Below are 15,944 nucleotides of genomic sequence, written 5' to 3' on the forward strand. Positions count from 1 at the left end.
GTCATCTGCAAACTTCAGGAGTTTGACAGAAGGGTCTGTAGAGGTGCATTCGTTTGTGTAGAGTGAATATAGCAGTGGAGAAAGAACACATCCTTGAGGAGCTCCGGTGCTGATGGTACATGTGCTGGATTTAAATTTTCCCAACCTCACTAGCTGCTGCCTGTTCGACAGGAAGTTAATAATCCACTGACAGGTAGAGGTTGGCACAGAGAGCTGGGTAAGCTTGGGCAGGAGGAGGTCTGGGATTATGGTGTTGAAGGCCGAGCTGAAGTCTACAAACAGGATCCTGACGTAAGTCCCTGGTCTGTCTAGGTGTTGTAGGATGTAATGCAGTCCCATGTTTACTGCATCGTCCACAGACCTGTTTGCTCGGTAAGCAAACTGGAGGGGATCAAGAAGTGGTCTGGTGATGTCCTTCAGGTGGGCCAGTACAAGTCTCTCAAATGACTTCATGACCACAGATGTTAAAGCAACAGGCCTGTAGTCATTAAGTCCAGATATTTTGGGTTTCTTCTGTACAGGGATGATGGTGGAGCGTTTGAAGCATGAAGGGACTTCACACTGCTCCAAAGATCTGTTAAAAATATTAGTGAAGATGGGCGACAGCTGCTCCGCACAGACTTTCAGGCAGGAGGGTGAGACATTGTCTGGGCCTGGTGCTTTTCTGATCTTTTGTTTGCGGAAAAGCTGGCAAACATCCTCTTCGCAGATCTTAAGTGCAGGTTGAATGTCAAGAGGAGGTGTTAATGGTATAGCAGAGATAGGGTCAGGGCGGGTGTGAAGGGTGAGACTCTGCATTTCAAAACGACAATAGAAGTCGTTCAGGTCGTCAGCCAGTCGTTGATTACCCATAGACTGAGGGGATGATGGCTTGTAGTTGGTAATGTCTTTCAGGCCTTTCCACACTGATGCAGGGTCGTTGGCTGAAAACTGGTTCTTCAGCTTTTCAGAGTAGCTTCTCTTAGCTGCTCTTATCTCCTTTGTCAGTGTGTTTTTGGCCTGATTATACAAGACTTTGTCCCCACTTCTGTAAGCATCTTCTTTGGCCTGACGAAGCTGTCTCAGTTTCATTGTAAACCATGGTTTGTCATTGTTGTATGTTAAGCGAGTCCTGGTGGGAATACACATGTCCTCACAGAAGCTGATGTAGGATGTCACTGTGTCAGTTAACTCATCCAGATCAGTGGCTGCAGCTTCAAAGACACTCCAATCCGTGCAGTCGAAACAGGCTTGTAAGGCCCGCTCTGTTTCGCTGCTCCATCTCTTTGCTGTTCTTGCTACAGGCTTGGCAGATTTAAGCTTCTGTCTGTAGGTCGGAAGAAGATGAACCAGGCAATGATCAGAGAGACCCAGAGCTGCTCTGGGAACAGAGTGGTATGCATCCCGTATTGTGGTGTAACAGTGATCCAGAATGTTGCTGTCTCTGGTGGGGCATGTGATATGCTGCCTGTATTTTGGCAGCTCACGGGAGAGGTTTGCTCTGTTAAAGTCCCCAATAATAATAATAAGAGAATCCGGGTGTTGCTGCTCCGTGTCAGTGATGTAATCCGCCAGCTGTTGCAGCGCCGCGCTCGCACAAGCATGTGGAGGAATGTAAACATTCACGAGAATAAACGAGGAAAACTCGCGTGGCGAATAAAAAGGTTTGCAGTTGATAGAGAACGCTTCTAAGTACGAAAAGCACATCTTCTTCAGTGTTGTTATATCTCTGCACCAACCTTCGTTTATATAAAAACATAATCCACCACCACGTGTCTTCCCTGTTGACTCGGCAATGCGATCCGCTCTGAACAGCTGAAAACCCGGCAGATGTAACGCGCTGTCCGGTATGGTGTCATTGAGCCATGTTTCTGTGAAACACAGCGCAGCGGAGTTGGAAAAATCTTTGTTTGTCCTGGTGAGTAAGAGTATTTCGTCCGTTTTGTTGGTAAGGGAGCGGACATTCGCCAGGTGTATACTCGGCAGCGGGGTCCTAAATCCGCGTCGTCGGAGTCTGACGAGCGCACCCGCTCGCTTTCCCCGCTTGCGTCTTTTAGAGCGTTTGTACAGAGCTGCCGCTCCTCCGAGTAAAATGTCCAGTAAGACGTCTGAATTTTCAAAATTAGGGAAAAGATTGATAGAAGGGCATTGCTTAATGTTAAGCAATTCGTCCCTGGTAAAAGTGATTAAAGAAGAGTAGCTTAAAACAGGAAAAACAAACAAAAAAGACATAAGTACTAGAGCACTCCAAACCGAGGCAGCCATCCGCGGCGCCATCTTGAAGCAAGTACATGCATTTGTTACATCGAGGCTTGACTATTGTAATTCTCTGTATGTTGGTGCTCCGTTGTCTTGTGTTTCTCGCCTACAGTTAGTCCAGAATGCAGCAGCCCGGCTTCTCACCGGAAAGCGCAAATATGAGTCTATTACGCCGGTTTTAATTTCACTTCATTGGCTTCCTGTGAAGTACAGAATTGATTTTAAAATACTCTTGTTTGTTTTTAAGTCACTTCACAACCTGGCTCCAGTGTACTTGGCTGAACTCTTGCAGCCTTATACACTGTCGAGATCACTTAGATCCTCTAACTCTAACCTGCTGCATGCCCCGAGGACTAGGCTAAAAACCCGAGGCGACCGTGCTTTTTCTGCTGCCGGCCCTAGACTCTGGAATGGAGTCCCCCCATGGGATTACTTTTGTGTCTTTTTTATTCAATCAAAAATTCTGTGTTTGAAAGTAAAACTAATTATTTTGTAATTAAAAAATAAAAGATCGCAAAAAAACTCGGAAATTGATAAAATTATTTGCATTGCGTGCAAATCTTTGAAATTTTTCATTTTTCTTTGTGCACTTCAAAAACTTATTACGAAACTACAAATGTTGCTCTCTTTTCTACAGTTTTTTTTGCGGGTTGAAAAGTTTTGCATGCGAATAAGGCTGTATCTCAGTGGGCGGTCTCTACACTCCAGGATGAAAGACCTCTCTCATTGGTCACTTTCAATCGAAGTGCCACGCCCACTACCCTCCCCCGTCATAGGCGCCAGAGCGGGGTAGCGGTATGAAGAGCAACACGTCATTTGCAAGGTACTTTGGCTCTTTTTAATACCTTATTTAATGTTATAAATCCTCTAAGTTCATAAATGTGGATAGCTCGTGTGTAACCATTCATGTTTTAATATAATTATGTAACGTTAGCTACTGTACTAGTAAGTGATACCTCTGTATAGCTTCGATAGCTAGTAGCTTGATAGCTTAGCCTTAGATAGTAGCTTTAGCTTCTAGAGTCTGTTAAACTAACTTAAGTTGTTTTATGATTGCTGTCTCATCGCGATAAAGTTAGTTTTGAGTGAGATTAGCCTGCTCGCCCTGGTTTTATACAGGCAACAGTCTTACACAGATAGTATTACCATTCTTTCGTTTAATAATATTCACTCAGTGTGTACAGACATTAAACATTTACTCCAAAATGCCACCTGAGAATGTTCTGACCTGATTTATACACTCTATGGTTCTGACATGTATCAGATTGCAAGGGACAATTTCATCCACTCAATTAAAACATTGACCATACCACTCATTACAATAATAAGGCATATCGACATGACCGCGTTGTCTTTGCAATGTGATCATTGAAGGACAGCCGTTCGTTGAATATGACTCTGAGGTTCTTGGCTGTTTTGGAAGGAGTGATTGTGGTATTGCCAAGTTGGATTGTGAGATCGTGTTGCACCGTGGGGTGTGAAACACAAGTAGTTCTGTCTTGGCAGGGTTCAGCTGGAGGTGATGCTTTTTCATCCAAGCTGCGATGTCCTCTAGGCAGGCTGTAATGAGAGCTGCTGCGGTGGTATCGTCTGGGTGAAACGAGATGTAGATCTGGGTGTCGTCAGCATAACAGTGATACGAGAAGCCGTGTGCCCATATGATGGGTCCCAAGGATGTCGTGTAGATGGAAGAAAGCAGCGGTCCAAGCACCAATCCCTGAGGGACCCCAGTGATCATGTGGTGAGCAGTGGACAGCGAGCCCCTCCATGACACCCTAAAGGATCTGCTGGAGAGGTAGGACCAGAGGTTTGAACCAGCAGAGAGGAGCGCCTGAGATTCTTAGAGATGACAGGGTTGCTAGCAGTATCTGGTGATTGACAGTGTCAAACGCTGCAGATAAGTCTAGCAGAATCAGGACCGAGGATTTAGATTCCACCTTGGCTAGCCACAGTGCTTCTGTGACTGATAGCAGTGCAGTCTCTGTGGAGTGGTTTGTTTTGAAGCCAGACTGCTTGTCATCCAGTAGTTTGTTCTGGGATAGGTAGGAAGACACCTGGTTGAAAACTGCCCTTTCAAGTGTTTTTGCAATAAACGGGAGGAGAGAGACAGGTTTGTAACTGTCGGTAGTACAGGGGTCCAATGTGGGTTTCTTCAGTAGGGGCATGACCTGGGCCTGTTTGAATGTGGATGGAAAAGTGCCGGTGAGCAGGGAGGTGTTGATGATGTGTGAGTGTGCTGGATATGGCCTGAAGGAGATGGGAGGGTATTGGGTCAAGGGGACAGGTGGTGGGGTGGCTGGTGAGAAGTCTGGTGACTTCAGTGTCAGTCAGTGGGGCGAAAGAGGAGAGTTCAATGTTTGAAGTGAGGGTAGTGTGTACCGAGGTCTGAGAATTGTTTGCTGATAGATGTTTTCTCAGTGAAAAATACAGAGAAGTCCTCCGCAGTCAAAGATGAAGTGGGCGGGGGAGGAGGGAGGAAAAGAAGAGAGTTAAATGTCTTGAAAAGCTGCCGAGTGTTAGGTGCATTACTCACCTTGGTGGTATAGAAAGAAGTTTTAGCTGTGGTAACACTAGCAGAGAAAGAGGAGAGTAGTGACTGGTAGTCCCTTAGGTCAGCAGGATTCTTGGTCTTGCGCAATTTCCTTTCAGCAGCCCTGAGTGTACTCTGTAGTTCACGGAGGATGTCAGACAGCCAAGGGCAGGAGGGGGTGGCACGAGCTGGTCTGGAGGACAACGGTTATCTAGACAGGATGTAAGTGTTGAGCATAAGGTGTCGGTGGCAGTGTCAGCATGTAGAGATGCAAAGTTGGAGGGAAGAGAGGATGTCACTTTAGCAGAGAGGGTGCTAGGGGAGAGAGAGCAAAGGTTCCGTCTAAAATAAACGGGTGGTGGTGTTGGTTTAGTGCATGTAGGAAGGAGCATGTTGAAAGTGATGAAGAAGTGGTCAGAAATGTGAAGAGGTGTGACTTGAATGTTATCTGTGGTGCAGTTACGGGTGTAGATGAGATCAAGCTGGTTTCTTGGTCTGTGAGTACCGGCTATGGTGAGGCGCATGAGGTCAAACGAGGTGGTGAGGGAGTGGAAGTCAGAAGCATAGGGTTTGTCCAGGTGGATGTTGAAGTCCCCAAAGACTACAAGAGGGCCGCCATCCTCCAGGAATGATTAGAGCAGCACATCTAACTTTTCAATGAAGTTGTGAAGAGGAACTGCTAAGTAATTAGCAGTTATTTGAATCTATAATGAAACTCTCAGGTCACAGGCCTACAATAGTTTCCTGTTAAATTCTTTACATGTAAAATAAATATGCAATATTAAAAAACAGTACTTTATTTTGTACCTTCAATGAAACGGAAAAAGACATTCTGGGGAAATGCAAAAATATTTATTGTTTTAAATGTTCATTTGACAGTGGGAATACAAGCGGAGTATATCAGATTCAGAACATAGCTCTGTACATGCAAGGTATTCGTTACACATCTAGACAATATTTGAGCAACTTGAGTCATATAGATTACTTATGCTACCTATAGGTGACTTGGATTGTCAGAGTTTTGGTCCCACTCACTGTCATTATATGCCTTCAAAAAACCTGAAGTTATCTGCTGAAGACAGAAAAACATACACCTTAGATGGCATCAGGTAAACCTATTTTTCAGATATCAAAGGTCGCAGCAAAATACTTAGACTGACTGCAAATCTCTATGTACATTATACACTATATTCAGTTTACTTTCTTATAGCAAAACCTCCCAAGAGTTACTTTTGCACTTGCACAGTCACAGTGGACCCACAAGGACAACACAAATTATTAATAATGGATATCATAGGAAAATGATACAGTGTAGATCAAATTTAATTTATTGCCACTGTCAAAGCAATCCTATGGAATCAAATTACTTGTCCGTCTTTGGCAATGTAGATTTTAGATTATAAACAGTCCAATCTTTTCCATACCTGGATTGTTATGGTCACCTGCGGTAGATTAGCACAAGCAGTCGAGCCACAGAACCTGAAAATATTTAAATACATTGTATTACGTTCACACATACAAAGTAGATTTTAGATTATAAACAGTCCAGTTTTTTCCATACCTGGATTGTCATGGTCATCAGCGGTAAATTAGCAAAAGCAGTAGTTCACAGAACCTGAAAATAAAATATTTAAAATAAGTTGTATTACATTCACACATACAAGGTAGATTTTAGATTATAAACGGTCTAATTGTTACCATACCTGGATTGTCATGGTCACCTGCTGTAGATTATCACAAGCATTACATTCCCAGAACCTGAAAATAAAATATTAAAAATAAATTGTTTGTATTAACATTTACACATACAAAGCACAAGTTCCACAGATAGACATACAAAACATCAACAAGAAAATTAAGATATAACGTTAGAGTATTGCTATGAAATTAAAACAAAATATATAGGGAAAACATTAGATCATTTTTACCTACACTGCAAAAAGTGCCATTCTTACTAAGCAGCAGTTTTGTCTTGTTTTTATTAAAAATATCTAAAATTTCTTAAATCGATATACAATTACTTGACAAGAAAAGTGACCTAAGGTATTTAGGCCCGGTTTCACAGACAAGGTTTAAGACTAGTCCCAGACTAAAATGAATTTTGAGCAGTCTTAACTGAAAATTTTTAAATATATCAGTGCCATTGTTTGTTTTAAGATGCACATCAGTAATGTTTTTTTCTATTGCATTTTAATAAAAGCAACTTAAATAGCCTAATTTAACTAAGGCATAATCCTGGCTAAGGCTAACGTTAAGCCTTGTCTTTGAAACCGGGCCTTAGTCTTGTTTTATGTAAAATTATATAAGAATTAAGTATGTTTATGGTAAAAACCGGCAAAAAATCTGCCAATAGGGTGAGATTTGTTGTCACTTAGCAAGAATGTCATTTTTTGCAGTGTAACTTTACCTACAGGTGTAATAATCATCTATCTGGATCGGAAACACATTTCTATAACCAAAAACGTTCATAAAAACGTCTCTGAAAAAAAAACTTTTATCTTGAGAACACAAATTACTGTATTATATGTAACGTTAACGTTACTCCTTAGCTAACCATAGCTAACCTTACAGTAACGTTAGGCCTCCAGGTTTATCAGAAGAGTGCTAACAATAACAGCTTTAAGACAAAAAGTGCAGCACACGACATGAAATAATAAAATAATTGTTTAAATGTGTTATAAAACGCTTACCTCATCCGGTGGTCGGTTGCTCTGACTGACATGGTGACGACGAGTATAGTGAAGCAGGCGCTAAAGGCGCGTTGTTTTCCTCACAGTTTCAAAAGTATTGGCGCTTTATATGTAGCCTACATGTCATATATTTCCATCGGAGCGGAAGAAATGTCTTCACTGTCACTCGCACGCTACTGCTCACTGCTGTTCTCAGAGATGTTTCCCGCGGTGCCTGCCTGGCTACCATAGGAATCCACTGGAGTTTGAAAACTCCCGCTCTGGCTCTGCTGACTGCTGCTCGCACTAGTACCGCCACTCACAGCCGTTAGGACGCAAGTGCGCCAAATTTAAATTTGCAGCCTCTGATTGGATGATGGAAGTCTTACGCAACTAAAATATATATGCCCAAAAGGAGAGTTATAAATTTGATTGCAGATTAATTACAATATTGTTGTTTAAATTAAAATTACTGTCATACTGTAATATATTACAGAAATTATTACAAATTGTTAAAATACTGCATGTTGTATTAGCTATAGTGAATTGATAACCGTTGCACACGTAAATACTTTATTTTAATATTTAATATGTTAGGCAAAGTTTCAAAAACGTAATAGGATCTAGCAGTTTTACTACGGTTTACTATATTTAAGTTGGCAAAATGCAAAGTTGTATGTTGTTTAGGTGAGAACAAAAATAAATGTCAAAATAAATTACATTTGTGTCTGTAGAATTACCAGTTGATCTCTAAAATACCCTAAATACATAATGACCTTCAACTGCATTTAATGACAAAGCAGTTGCAATTTTACATATTTTTTTTACAAAGAAAATCCGTAAATTATTACTTCATTACATTTTGGGAACTGTAAAAATACTATAAATTGCTTTAAAAAAAACATAATATTTCTGTAATTTAAAATGACAGGAAATTAACCATAATTTAATAGGTAGTATTTTTTAGTAGAGCAAAAATCCATAAATAACAGGCATTAACATTTTAATGGAAAAAAGGAAAAATTCTGTAAAATAATACAGACCATTACCTGTAAAATTACATTTTTTTCAACAGTGTAGGCTAAGTGTATTTGTAACTTTATTTTACGCTATTTTTATGTATTGGTACATGCAGCTTTTATTTGGTTTTCTAGGTTTATCATATGGACAGATGCTATCAGCCTGATACATGAACGTTTACCTGACGTGTTATTTGATTGGTGGACGCCAAACCGACTTTCTTATTGGCTGAATGCAAGTTTGAATTTTGTCTTTGTATTTAGGTGAATGTTTGTACATTTGCCGTCTTTATCCTGACTCTCTGATTAATGAAAGTCAATTTAACTCGAACACTCTTCACATGTTCATGTGTAGCTGGTATTGACCACAAACACACTCTGTGTCAGACTGAATCTCAGGTTCAAAGGTCACTCGTGTGTCTCTGCTCTCAGTGGGAATGGCTGGATGTGAGGAACAGACAGCGGGAGGAACAGGACGTCTGATGGAGAACAGGGTGATGGAGGAGGTGAATTATCCGGAAGCGTCAGAGGGACGTTCAGCAGACAGTCTCTTTGAGTTAAGGGCGGTAAGAAGTGTGGGCGTCGGTCTCTTCTTGTTGACTCCTCCCCTTTACCTAAAGGGACTGCCCTGTTGCCACGCCCCCTCGGTTTGAACTTCATCTGACCGATCGAGCGGCTCTGGTGTGATTCTGCCCTGTCTGTTATTTCTAAACTCTGTATTCTCTGACTGATGTCTGGAACTTGATCTGTGTTGATTCTTTTAGTTCTATTTATTCTCGTCCATCTCACTTTCTGTCTCTCTCCCCTCCAAACTTCTTCATAGAAATATTCTGTGTCTTCCTGTCTTTCACGAGATGTGATGTCGCTGTGATGCCAGCGTGAACCATCAACCTTTCTGTCTTTCTCTTTCAATCTTTTAGGACATTTTTGAGGTAGAGTTTGTAAATTAGATGTTTTATTCACCGCCAGAGGTTTCTCTTGTGTTTTTCCAGTAAAAGCAGAGAATGGGTTTGTGCGAGGTTGAGGGCCGGGACGTCCCGTCCACAGATGATCAGATGGACCAGCAGCGGTGGATGTGTTTGGGGTGTCGTGCACGACCGAACGCAGGCGACGGTGGGGGGGTAAACTAGCGGACGGACCCGTCAGACCCACCAAACGGAAGAGAGGAGCGGGCCGGAGGGAGACTACATGATGCTTTCTGACAGCATCACTAACTCTGGTGATCCTCCAGCGGTCTGGAGTCTCTTCCATGATGAGTCGCAGTCTGAAGGGAGAGAACAGAACAGAAGAGTCGTTTGCTACACCAAAACACCATAAAAATATCTGTAAATGTAAACATAAATGTCATCAAAATGTTCTACTTTTCTTCTTGAATGATGGTTTTCATCACATTTACATTACAACAACCCAGAGAGCAAAGATATTTGATGTAATGTGGAATCAGCGTGGAGCACTAGTTTACTTTAACATGAGGTGAGAGTGAATGTACTGATCATGTCAAACAACAACAGAAACATTGAAAATGAGAAAACCATCAGTAAGAGACTCCGAGAGATGAGACTCCGAGAGGAAGAGATGAATGTATGAAGACACAACATTTACCTGATGATGAGATCAGAATGAAACACGCAAAAATGTGAACTTACTGACTGACGCTTCATCTGTTATCAGACACACATCAGCATCTGTTGCCATGGAGTCCAGCAAAACTAGTCTGCTCTCTCCTCTGTGTGTCTGACTGACTCGCCCGTACTTCATGTCATGCTCCCTCTCCGTCTCTCTCTTTCATCTCATGCCCTTCACCAGTATGAAGCTCAGTTTGTCTCTTTTCATCTGTCCATCAATAATAAAATAAGTGATTGACAGTAGGGCGGAAGCTCTGACCTGCCCTGTGATCTCAATCATTTACACACAGACGACACAATTAATATTCAGTGAATCTTGAAGTACAAATATACAGATGTGTAGTTTCATGTAGTGTGAAGTTTATAAAAAAATGCATAAATGCATATTGTATATGATGAGAGTGTGTGTATTGTAGTGTGCGAAATAAAGTCTATTTAAATGTTTTGTGAGTTTTATTAATGTTTGTGACCCTGGACAACAAAACCTTGTCGTATGGGTACATTTTTAAAAATTGAGATTCATACAGCATCTGAAAGCGGAATTAATAGGCTTTCCATTGTTGTATTATTTGTTTGGCTGAGATACATTTATTTAAAACTCTGGATTCTGAGGGTGAAGAAAACTGAAAATACAGAGAATGTAGCCTTTAAAGTTGTCCACATGAAGTCCTTAACATAGCATATTAAAAATAAAGTTTTGATATATTTACAAAATATCTTCATGGAACATGATCCTTACTCGAAATCCTAATAATATTTGGCATAAAAGAAAAATGCATCATTTTGACCCGTACAATGTTTTGTTGGCTATTGTCACAAATATTCTGGTTTTGTGGTCACATTTTGAATTGGCTTTTATTGTGTATTTTTAGTTTCTATTTAAAATGAAATTCGAATCTCTATTCTATTTGTACAGATTTATTTGACGCTATATTGATCCAGAGACGTGCAGTGGCTCGCTGCAGTTCCTCTCCGCGCCGCACCGCGCCGCTGTGACGCACAAACGTCTCCTCGCGATCGGAAGCGCGTCAGTGGTCCGTGTGACCGGACGACTTCACATCTTACGGTAAGACTTTATATTATTTATTTCTTTAATTGTTTGCGTAAGAACGCAGATAAAGCAGAATTCTTCACATGAGCTGCATCACATATGCGTTTAGTAACTGACATGACGTATTGAAGCACAGACGTGACGTGACACACATTGAAAGTCACATGGAGGTTAAAAACACACATTTTTACACATAACAGCAGTTCACTTGGGAAACCGAACCACGGTTTTACTGCTGTAACTGTGGCATTTCTTGTAAAACCGTAGTGACCACAAACGTATTGTCTTAGTCTAGTAACCATAGCTTAACCCTGATATTTGTCTTTAAAAACAACATTAAATAACAACAACATTATTAGACTTTTACTGTAATAAAACCATGCTTAATTTTCAAAGCTACAAACACGCAACTTGTGTGATTTTACTGTAAATATGTATTTCTCTTTATTTTGATGTGTAAAGCATTCTAAATGGCAACACACTGTGTATGTAATGATGAACGGTCTTTATTTTCACTGTACAGTGAAAACTATTGTGCGTTTGTGTTTCCATGAAGTGTGACGAACTGTTGGAAATAAATATAAAAAAGAGAGAAACCATCAAATGAAAGATGAATTTGACTGATGATAGCAATATTTATTTATTTCAGTTTTATTTATTATGATATGATGATATTTATTTATTTTCAGATATTACAAAATAATTATATTACTATAATTATGCGCTGTCATTATTGATGATGTGGTCATGTCCTTGTAAACCTGAGTGATCATCATGAGTAAAACCCTAATGCTGGACTGAGTCAGCGGAGCGCTCCTTTACTCACTATTGTCTCTCTGTGGTCTCAGATGGCTTCCAGGCTTCTCATGTGGAGAGTTTGTTCTGTGTCAGTGAGAGATTTCTGCCGTCGACCCGTCCCTGTCTCGCCCTCTTCGTCATACTCTTCCTCTCTGACATCATCTCCCGCCGTACAGCCGTTCCTGATGCGCTCGCTCCCGCGTCCTCTCCTTCACACCAGATGTGTTTCCTTTAATGTTCAGGACCAGGACGACTTCACCGACCGCGTCATCAACAGCGAGCTGCCGGTGCTCGTGGACTTTCACGCACAGTACGTACACTACATCACGTCATCATACACTGACTGTACACTTGTTTAAATCAACTCCTTCACTCCTGTTGAATCATTCATTCTGCTTTTTGACTTTGCAATTGTAAATGTTATGTAATCTGAATGAATAATTGCCACTACAACATAATGAGAACATTCAATAAAGGTTGATGACAGGGATCAGTGTTTGCTCTGCTGTGTGTTTGTGTTGTTAGGTGGTGTGGTCCCTGTAAGATTCTCGGCCCGCGGTTGGAGAAGGCCATCGCCAAACAGAAGGGTCGAGTGACCATGGCCAAAGTTGACATCGATGAACACACAGATCTCGCCATTGAATACGGGGTACGAGACTCTTCACATCTGCTCAAAACACTTTAATACACATCAGTCAGAGAGCAGCGGAGCACGTGATGTGTGTAGTGTAGGGACTAAACATAGCACACGTGTGTTGAAGAATAGCTGTTATATAAGTTGCTGTATAAAACAGTGCTCATACTGACACCTTCACAAATAAGAGAGGCTTATACAGTCTGTGTAAAGAAATGACATATTTCCACACCTTCCTTAAGCCTGTTACGCTGATCAATTTACTTCAACAACAAACTGTGTTTAATGGACAAATTGCAATTGGATTGTCATGGCTGACAAATAATGCTGTTAAAGTCAAGTCAAGTCAACTTTATTTATATAGCGCTTTTTACAATTTTCATTGTTACAAAGCAGCTGTACATGAAAGATATTGACTCTTTAAATTTATACTAGTAAAAGCAAAAAAGGTGAAAACACAGAAGACAGACACGCACACACCGGTTCAAACACACCCACATACAAAACACGGACACACAACTCCACGCACGCACGCACATGCACGCACACACACACACAGAGTGGTTATCACAGAGAAGCACACATTTAAGATAAAGGAGAGAGAAACACAGGTCAAATATTAAACAGACTATAAATTCCTAGATGTAATATTAAATAAGTTAAAACTGTAAAGTTGTAATTGTAATTCTAAAGCAGCCCCCCAGCCAGGCAAAACAGTGCAAAACAGTATGCAAATGGTGGCGAAAGCCCCTAAACAACAGATTATTGTCTCATGAGGGAAGCTGTGAGCTCTTATATCTGAAGAGTTTTGTATACAGGCTTCATAGGAAGTGTTTGATACACAGACAAACATTTTTCCTTTAGGGCTAGAGCATATCGAAGAAAAAAGAATAACTCTAATTCTTCAAGTATGAAAAAACATCCCCATTTCACATTCTTGGAAAAAAGCATGTCTCAACAGTCTTCTCTGTTGTCTGCACCCACCTTTAACCTTGACTGTACATCACTTTTGTTGCTTTATTTGAATAAATTCAATATCTTCTTGTGGCCCTAGTTCAAATGATTCAGAATCTTATCAGAGTGCAGATGTTTTGATTTACTTTGTTCATTTTCCCTTTCACCATGATCCCAGAAGTCCCTCTCGCTCTATTCGGTCCTCAGCTGTGCTGTACATGCACAACAACACACATTTCTGAATTCTGTGTGATTTGACACAGATTTACATCTATGCATTTGGCAGACGCTTTTATCCAAAGCGACTTACATTGCATTGTGTTATACATTTGTTTCTGACTATATGCAATCCCCTGGGATCCAACCCATGACCTTGGCATTGCTAGTGCCATACTCTTACCACTGAGCCACAGGAAGGCACAGATGGTTTAATAATCCCTATGTGTCGCAGGTGTCGGCCGTACCCACCGTCATAGCCATGCGGGGTGGTGATGTCATCGACCAATTTGTGGGCATCAAAGATGAAGACCAGCTGGATTCTTTTGTTGAGAAACTGATTGGACAGTGAAGCTGTCAGTCACCGCCCACTCATGATCCCGCCCACCTCCCACTGATCACACACACACACAGCTGGAACGTCTTTGTTTCATCAGTTCTTCAGCTTTTATTGTGTTGTTATAAACTGTGTGTGTGCGCGTGTGGTGTTTGACTTCAGTTGTTAATCTGACTCTCCGTTAGAAGGTTTGGGGCAGTGCACAGAGTTTACCGCCGTATGTTGAAGTAAAGTGAACTTTGACATCCTGTAGCTGCTTTGCTTTGGAGGCATTTAAAGGAATCGTTTGGCCAAAATCTTTCATCATTTATTCATTCTCATGTCATGTCAAACCTGTATGAGTTTCTTTCGTCTGGAGAAGACAAAAGAAGATATTTTGAAGAACGGTGATAACCAAACTGCACTGAACCTCATTGACTTCCATTCTATGAACACAAAACCTCAAAATATCTTCTTTTGTATTCCACCGAAGAAAGACTCGCATACGGGTATTATAAACACGTAAGAGAAAATAAATGATGAGAGAGTTTGGATTTTTTTGTATAAATCTATCAGCTGGTATCGGAATAATGCTGTTCTTCATCTGTCCACGTGAGGGCGCTCCTCTCACTCAACACCACAGCTGAGTGAATCTCATGAAAAAATACACAATTATATTTTGCTGAAAGAAAATGAAGCCTGTTATTAGAAGCATTAGACGTTTTTTTGTATTACTGTAATAAAGGAAACAATATGTATGTGTCATAGTAGTATTTCTATAGGCTTCATTTTCTCACAGTAAGTTTAATGTCTTGATTTGGGGATTCGACGCTGTTCTTTTTCACCCTACTAATGTGAACGTGTTTTTCTTTTCTTTCCAATGTGACCGTGACTCTCCAGCAGGTTGCATGAACATGGTAATGGATTTAGATTTGACCCCGTATAATCTGTAAAATGACCAACTCACGTGAAATTATCAATAAAATATCAATAATATTGAACTGACGGCTGTTGACTGATGTTTAGTATTGTTGAGATTATCATTGATATTCATCTGGACCGAATCTGCTGGTTTAACAGGAAAGGTGGCTCAGTTTTATCTGCGCCCGAGGCTGTTTTCAGGTTAAAGAATTGTGCACTGAATGAATTCTCTGCTCTGGACATCATGCAGGCACGAGAAACATGTGCGTCTAACAGGTTTACAACATAAAGCCCTTCAATGGTGTGTCGCAATAGCTGCTTTTATCTAGTCTCTTATCAATCTGTTAAATAAAAGACTTGATGTTCGTCATAACTCAAACTGTACGGTCCAAAATATGTCATTTCCTTTTACAGAAAATTATGAATATTAAATGTATACTGACTTAATAGATGCACATTTTTGTTTACAGTTATTTGTCTAAGAGTTTATTATTTACCTTCTGTGTTATATATGTTTTTTATTTGATAAAATCTCACTGTCTCAGTCGAGTTCTGGCATCTGCACCTTCATTCTCAAGCATTTCTGTCAGTTCAACATGAGTGGTTTAGTGTGTTGTGTGTCACGCCCTGACCTTTCACCTTTGAACTCTTATGACAATACACCCACATCTCTGTAAAATAATCTCACACACACACACACACACACACACACACACTTGTTAGTCAGCGTAACGTGTTTGTTTCTTCTTAATTCCGCCTCATCTTCCAACGTTTCTCAAACATCTGCGCTTAAAGTATCCTGTGGTTACTATTGTATATCCGCTGCATGACGTCATCCAGCAGAACTCCAGACCCACCAATCACGGCCTGCTATTACTCCACCACATATGACATCATCACGCTCCAGCCACAATCACTTCCTGTCAGAGGAGACCGAGCAATCAAAAGAGTCAAAGATCTCAATATGAACTCA

At 40.7% G+C, this 15,944-nt stretch overlaps 2 protein-coding genes and 1 long non-coding RNA gene across 5 annotated transcripts; 1 reads left to right on the forward strand and 2 right to left on the reverse strand.

The window, feature by feature from the left end:
• Nucleotides 1-3,768: 3,768 nt before the first annotated feature.
• LOC130561191 (uncharacterized) lies at nucleotides 3,769-7,361 on the reverse strand. The gene is made up of 4 exons (XR_008963795.1): nucleotides 6,527-7,361; nucleotides 6,330-6,383; nucleotides 6,193-6,247; nucleotides 3,769-5,840 (listed from the first exon to the last, which is right to left on the reverse strand). It is a non-coding gene; the product is annotated as an uncharacterized LOC130561191 (long non-coding RNA).
• A 1,040-nt stretch (nucleotides 7,362-8,401) lies between these two features.
• LOC130561152 (uncharacterized) lies at nucleotides 8,402-12,062 on the reverse strand. Of its 3 annotated transcripts, none has more exons than XM_057345313.1 (2): nucleotides 11,959-12,062; nucleotides 8,402-10,289 (listed from the first exon to the last, which is right to left on the reverse strand). In XM_057345313.1, exon 2 carries the CDS (start codon nucleotides 9,705-9,707, stop codon nucleotides 8,865-8,867), a length of 843 nt encoding a protein of 280 aa, XP_057201296.1. In that variant the 5' UTR covers nucleotides 9,708-10,289; nucleotides 11,959-12,062; the 3' UTR covers nucleotides 8,402-8,864. The 3 variants fall into 3 exon arrangements, with proteins under 3 accessions (XP_057201296.1, XP_057201298.1, XP_057201297.1); XM_057345315.1 differs by having other exon boundaries at nucleotides 8,402-9,720; nucleotides 11,959-12,034; XM_057345314.1 differs by lacking the exon at nucleotides 11,959-12,062 and having other exon boundaries at nucleotides 8,402-9,720; nucleotides 10,103-10,395.
• txn2 (thioredoxin 2) lies at nucleotides 11,042-15,051 on the forward strand. Its single transcript, XM_057345338.1, has 4 exons — nucleotides 11,042-11,147; nucleotides 11,981-12,240; nucleotides 12,456-12,579; nucleotides 13,970-15,051. Exons 2-4 carry the CDS (start codon nucleotides 11,981-11,983, stop codon nucleotides 14,084-14,086), a joined length of 501 nt encoding a protein of 166 aa, XP_057201321.1. The 5' UTR covers nucleotides 11,042-11,147; the 3' UTR covers nucleotides 14,087-15,051.
• Nucleotides 15,052-15,944: the final 893 nt, after the last annotated feature.

Source organism: Triplophysa rosa, linkage group LG11 (assembly GCF_024868665.1).
Source record: "Triplophysa rosa linkage group LG11, Trosa_1v2, whole genome shotgun sequence".
NCBI lineage: Eukaryota > Metazoa > Chordata > Actinopteri > Cypriniformes > Nemacheilidae > Triplophysa > Triplophysa rosa.

Excerpts from the sequence above, each read along its gene's own strand:
- LOC130561152 (XM_057345313.1), bottom strand. The coding sequence starts at position 9,707 with ATGGAAGAGACTCCAGACCGCTGGAGGATCACCAGAGTTAGTGATGCT.
- txn2 (XM_057345338.1), top strand. The coding sequence starts at position 11,981 with ATGGCTTCCAGGCTTCTCATGTGGAGAGTTTGTTCTGTGTCAGTGAGA. Across the intron at positions 12,241-12,455 it reads CTCGTGGACTTTCACGCACA|GTGGTGTGGTCCCTGTAAGA; the intron begins GTACGTACACTA and ends TTGTGTTGTTAG. Across the intron at positions 12,580-13,969 it reads ATCTCGCCATTGAATACGGG|GTGTCGGCCGTACCCACCGT; the intron begins GTACGAGACTCT and ends TATGTGTCGCAG.